The 6,681-nt window shown below is 34.0% G+C and overlaps 1 protein-coding gene across 1 annotated transcript; it reads right to left on the bottom strand.

Annotated features, from left to right (window-relative positions):
* Positions 1-4,902: 4,902 nt before the first annotated feature.
* Positions 4,903-6,475, bottom strand: LOC131607633 (uncharacterized). Its single transcript, XM_058879609.1, has 3 exons — positions 5,826-6,475; positions 5,542-5,727; positions 4,903-5,447 (listed from the first exon to the last, which is right to left on the bottom strand). The coding sequence occupies exons 1-3, from the start codon at positions 6,318-6,320 to the stop codon at positions 5,160-5,162; spliced, it is 969 nt and encodes a 322-aa protein (XP_058735592.1). The 5' UTR covers positions 6,321-6,475; the 3' UTR covers positions 4,903-5,159.
* Between the last annotated feature and the right edge of the window lie 206 nt (positions 6,476-6,681).

Raw genomic sequence — 6,681 nt, 5'->3', positions numbered from 1 at the left:
CAGTTGGCTGAGCAGTTTGTAACTAGAGTGATCGTGTTGATCAGAATACTCTAGGGAAGTCTTAGGAGTGAACTAAGCCTAGAGTGATCGTGTTGATCAGTAGACTCTAGAAAAGTCTTAGAGGGTATCTAAGCAGTTGTTCCTGGAGTGATCAGTGTGTGATCAGAAGACTCTGGAAGACTTAGTTGCGGACTAAGTGGAAAACCATTGTAATCCGTGCGATTAGTGGATTAAATCCTCAGTTGAGGTAAATCATCTCTGCGGGGGTGGACTGGAGTAGCTTCGTTAACAGCGAACCAGGATAAAAATAACTGTGCAATTTATTTTTATCGTCCAAGATTTAAAGTCACACTTATTCAATTCCCCCCTTTCTAAGTGTTTTTCTATCCTTCAGTAACTAGAGTGATCGTGTGGATCAGAATACTCTAGAAAGTCTTAGAGGGTATCTAAGCAGTTGTTCCTGGAGTGATCAGTGTGTGATCAGAAGACTCTGGAAGACTTAGTTGCTGACTAAGTGGAGAACCATTGTAATCCGTGCGATTAGTGGATTAAATCCTCAGTTGAGGTAAATCATCTCTGCGGGGGTGGACTGGAGTAGTTTAGTTAACAACGAACCAGGATAAAAATAACTGTGCAATTTATTTTTATCTGTCAAGTTTTTAAAGCTACACTTATTCAAACCCCCCCTTTCTAAGTGTTTTTCTATCCTTCATATTGTAGGAGACTTCTTCATTCACCCGGAACCCTGCTGCTTACAGTTAAATTTGGTAAACAAGCGTTAGTCTTCCTAGTAGATTACTTGCATGGTCGACTAGATTGATCCTAGGACACATGTGCTAAAACGTTGTTCAATTGTTGTGTTATTTTATGCGTAAACGACAATAATTTCGACGTGGTCGAAATTACTATGATAAGTACGGGCTTGAATGTAAATACTTGGAAGAAAAATAAAGAATTTCTGACAGAAAATAAATGAAAAAGACATTGCATAAATGAAGACAGGTGTTTGAATACATACATGGCACTTTATTACTTGTTTCTCCCTTTGCTCAGATACTTTGAGTATTTTGAGTATTGTTGTAGTAATTCCAACACATGAAATTGTAATCTAAAAACTCCTATTTATATAAAAATAACTATAATGAACAGTATTTTCTCTAGAGCGTGATACGTTCTTGTTTGCCTGCGTTTCGCCCTTCTAAAACTTCCATGTGTCTCCCAATAATGGATAAGGCTAAAAAAACAGTTACTTAGTCTTGTTTCAAACTTTTCTGTCGAAATAGAAATACTTCCCAAAATACATTAAGTCCCAATATCATCTTGAAGAAATAAACACTTCCACAGCTGATTTTGTGTTGAAGTCCCCCTCCACGGTTTTTAATAATTAGTATGTTTTTTTTATTAATTATTACTTAAAAAAGGTTGATATCTCTCTTTGCGTTAGACATAACCTCTGTGTGAGTGATATGTGATGATATTGACAAGTAATTTAGGTTGAGTACGACTGAGTAATAAGTTTAAATATTTGACGGGTATATGAAATTCAATCCCGAGAGTTCTCTCATATCCAAAGAATGTATTTATTTCCTGTTCATATGTTTTATTTTCCGCACTTTACTTTTAAACTCATTTTAACCCAAGCTCAGAAACATAGAGACTGTTGAACGACATTCTTTCCCTTCCACTGATCCTTGTGGAGACGATAAATCTCGAAATACTTCCAATCTTTTGCTTGTTGCTTTACCGTTTCAACAAAATAGCGTCATTGTCGGAGATTGGTGTTTTGATATTGAATTGCACCGCAATACTTTCTATGGTTTTGAGCTTTGTATATATCGTATATATTGTATATTTTCAATTGAATATTTTTACGTGTATATGTTTACATATGAGTATATGTTGTTTGGTGAATGTTGGCGAAACAAGTTGAAATTGGACCAGTTCTGAAATTCAAATCTTCACTTTTCAACTGGTTTATCCGACATTCACCAAATCTTTTATTATGTTCATAATGTGTTTGTTTTCATATTTGTATATGTGTGTTAATTAATGTTTGTGTACATATTTGTATATTTACGTTTTCTTTTGTGTTCGTGCTAGTGTTGTACATATATTTGTATTTGTAACGTTTGTTAAGTGCTTTAGTTAGGACACTTTCTTTAGGTTTGCACGGTGATACATCACCATGGCATGAAGAGAGGAAGTTACTATACGGGCACAATAAAGGCGTCGAGCTAATGACGTAAAACAAGCGTTTGTTGGTAGGCACCCCAACGGTTGTAGGTTTTTACAGTTTTATATTCATTAGTATATGTAATAAAAAGGAAAGAGTGTTGGAAGATTGAGTTGTGAAATTATTTAGAAAAGCCATGTTGCAGGCAACCCCTTTAGTGTGCTCTGTGCGCGCTTAGTGTGATCTGATGCACAAGGAAAAATCTCTCTTCTTCTTTTCCACTCTTGGCCCATCCTTTTATTTATGTTGTATAGCCTTCTTTTAAGTAGTTTTAATAATGATTGTTTGTTATTTAGACTCCAATTTTGGTCTGTTAAATTGAAGGTTTTTGAGGTGATTTTTCAAGTTTGAGTGTTTTAACTTGCGGATGTATGGTAATGATGTTTTTGAAGTTGTATCATTCAAGGTACTTGTTTACCGCTTTCTATAGCATAACATGTTTATGAAACTTTTCAATTGTATAATTTCCATGTCATTCATTCTTATGCATTACTTGTTTTTTATTGAATCATGTTTGTTTCCACCCCCAAATGTGAGGAAGATTTCCATTGTTCATATATGTTGGAGGCCACAATCTTTGTTTTAACTAAATTTTATTATGTTTAATCTGTTATTTATGTTGATTATATGAAAGCATGAAAATGATCAAGGCATTTGTTTCATTTTTTCATAACCACCTAACCAAAAGTATTTTACCATGTGAGTGTGCGAGCATTTGTTAGCCCCTTCGAACCTTAATGTCAGAATTAATGTTGGTATAGAAAATGTTGAACTTGTAAATAACTAACTAGTTCTTTATTGATTTTTGTATGGATTCTAAATTTGTTTCTTGAACACTTGACCCTTCAACCTTAACTTGTGCTTTGATTTTGTTTTCCTTACCTTAGAAAGTTAGGAGCAATCACATTACATGTTCAGTTGTATTCAAGTTGGGGAAAGCATTATTTTTGCTGCTTATGTCTTGGCTACTTTGTGGTTGAAAAGAAATAAATGGTTGGAAAAAGGAAAGAAAAAAAGTGAAAAAGAAAACTTGCAATCTTTTGCTTCCTACTTTACCGCACCAACTGAACCCCTGACGAACTCAATAATAATAAATAAATGAAACTTTTTTCTTTTTCTTTTGTAAATAAACAATGAATAAATAAAAAACAAGCAATGCAAACATTCTTTAAACAAACATTCCAACCCTATTCTATTAGGAGATTCCCATTGAGTACAATGGATATGAGAGGTGTCTAACATCTTCCCCTCGCATAACCGACTCCTGAACCCTATATTGATTGCAATGACCATGTTTTGTCCTTTTTAAGGTTTTCATCATTATTTTCCCTTTCCTAGGGAATAAATAAATTTGGATGGCGACTATGTGTCTATTTCGAGTGTTTAGACGTTCAGGTATTTTTTGCGTAGCGACAGATAATTCCCCTGAAGTTGGACATGGAATCACGAATGTATGTGATTTTTAGTGATTTTTGTGTGGTCAAGGTTTTTTATACGTATACTTCTATTTCCCTCTATTCATTGGCCTCCCCTTCTTTTATAGCCCGAGCGTGTTTAATGATCTTTAAGAAATGTAACGACTTTATTAACCATTTGTAACATATTTATTAAAGATGTGTAACAGTTTCATGATCGTTGTCCAACCCTTTGTAATAGAAATGCAATGTCTAATGCGACTTCTCAAAAAATCAGAATATATACTATTATGGACATTCATAAATTGTTGGTGTGCAAAATGACTTGATCCGGGCTATATAACAAAATTCGGGGTGTACAATATTATAATGAAAGTATTTCAAAGCTCTGTGTTCGATTAGCACAATATACTAGCAAGTTTTTAATAACAAATTAAAATAGTATAACTTGTTTACATATGACACTTTACTTTTTTTTCTTTCTTGAAGTAGAATGTTTGGCGTACTAATTACTATGATAATGATGATATGAATCATGAGAATTATTTATAAATGGTTGACGTAAACGGATTTGCGGGTAAAACATTGAAAATTCGATGCTCAAACCAATTATCATCGAATTTCATTGATTTAATTAAATTTTTTCTTAAATTAAAAAAACATTCAACCAAAACACCATAGTTTAATCCGTATTCCGATTTGATTCAGATTTGTTTGAAACACTAAACATCACTAGATTAATAATATGTGGAGTTCATTGTAAATTTTTTTTACCATTAATAAGATCTAAATTAAATCCTACTTAATAGTAGTATATCAACTTCATTTGTTAAAAGTAAAACTTGCCATTAATTAATTGACATCGACTTGGTGTATTTAGTTAGAGCTTAATGACTTGATATTTCTAACCGGAAGGTGGTCAATACTTTTAAGATGATTTATCGAATTAAGCATATACCATAGTCGTAATTTATTTAAAAGGAAAAAATAAAATGAATATTTTTTTATATTGGTAGTTGAATTCCATTCGTTTGAATTCAAAGTATATGAACTCTGTATATTGTAACAAGTTTGAGTATTTGTGTTCGCGTTCATAAAAACAATTTCTAAGAATCAACACTTAAAAAGAAAACTTGCATAATAAATTTGAGTGAAAAAGTTAGTATTTCTTTAGTAAACTACGTGTTACTTACTATACTGAATATATAAACAAACAAAAAAAAGTAGAAAAGAAAAATAAAGAGAAACCGACAACATATCAATACACATTTTATGCTTATTTCATTCACCTTGTGATTAAAATATAACAATTGAAATAAAACAACCGACAAAATCCATATCACACTCTTGTGCTATTTCCTTCAAAACAAACCGAATTCTGACACAGAGTGAAGCCAAAGAAAACTGCATTATGAGAATCTAGTCTCTAATAAAATAAATACTCAAACCCCTTTAAATCTTATTATATTCTATGATGACTTATCTCTCATTACTTCCACGTATGGTTGAATCTACAACTCATACGTGCACTTGTTTGTAAGTGGAATGGGCACACCCATTTTCTTCGGATCCATAATCAAACCACACTCTATTTTCTTGTTGAACTTAGGTTTCACCAATTGTCCCAAAACATAAGCCTTTGACCTTACTGTCACACTCAATGTCAATGAAACCGGTTCAACCGGTGAACCGTTCAAGGTGTTTAGTCTTGCTCCACCTCCATAGAGTGGTACATGGTTTCCTTCCACCATCACATGTATAGATCTCCCACTTTTTCTTGATTGATAAAACTTAGGAATCTGAAAATTATACAAAAATAATTATTATCATGTGATTTATATAATAGATTTATTTATTTATTTCTTTATTATACAGTATACAGTATACACTTACATTTCCAGTGGCTAGTGTAAGTTCATAGTAATTGAGATCTAATGGAGTTGATGCAACATGGACACCAAAAAATGTTGCTGTGTTTCTATATGTCATTTTCACAGTTGAATTCATTGACACCATGGAAGTTGCAACTCCTGATACATCCGCACCGGCTTGAATAATAAATCTATCAAATGTAATACTCTGACAAAAATAATAAAAGAATGAAAAAATAATATTATTAGTCTCTGCAGTTGTGCACAGATGATATCTGATTTAAAAAACAAATAAGAAGAGTGTACCTTAAGGAAAATGACGGGTTTTTGAGGGCGACTTGCAGCCCAAAGAACGAGAGCGAAAACGGTGAAGAGAACCGTAAAGCAAAGAACAAAAACAGGGAAATAGCATCTCCGAGGGAAGCCGTGGTTTGCATCGTCGTGATCATCGAGAAGGCCTTCTTCTTCGATGGGATAGAAATGATCCTTCCACGGCTTCCATCTCCGGGTATGCGAGGCGCTGCTGCTTTTGCGAGAAGCGGAGAATCTTGTGGAGGAAGATTCACGAGAATGGGGGCCTAAGGAGGAGTTGGAATGAGAATGAGGAGGAGAGGCTAACGGGCTTTGAAGCGGGCTTGAATTGAAGGAGTTAGAAGTTTTCTCGTCGTTGGAGGAGTCACGTGATGGGCTTTGGACATAGTAGGCGGGGCGTCGGGGTGATCTTGCCGGGGAGGATTGGGTTTGGCTGCTTACCTCGGAGTCGGTTTTGGCTGACACTGTAATGCTGCTGTTGGGTTTCATTTTGTGTGGAAGAGAGAAAGAGAAGTGTTGTTGTTAGTGTGATTGGGTTGATGTATGGATGCAGAACTGGAATCTCCATAGCGTAATTGTTGGGGCATACAAGGCTGAGTGAGCCAGATGGGAATGAATATTTTAATTGTTTTTTTGTTGGTTTGATTACTGTTTACAAAGCTTTAGCTTGTGACGCGTAATTAATACTACAAGGAAGGAACCTGGACTATGTCAGATTCACGGATTTTACTACTTATATTTTAATAATTTTTTAAAGGAAATTTTAATTAATGAACACTTTATTCTGATTTTTTTAATAAACAAGTTTTATCACAAAAATACTCAACTATCCATGTTTCTATACTATTTT

Source organism: Vicia villosa, linkage group LG1 (assembly GCF_029867415.1).
Source record: "Vicia villosa cultivar HV-30 ecotype Madison, WI linkage group LG1, Vvil1.0, whole genome shotgun sequence".
NCBI classification, from domain to species: Eukaryota; Viridiplantae; Streptophyta; class Magnoliopsida; order Fabales; family Fabaceae; genus Vicia; species Vicia villosa.
Note: the sequence above shows the minus strand (reverse complement) of the source record. Positions and strands in the feature narration are given on the sequence as shown.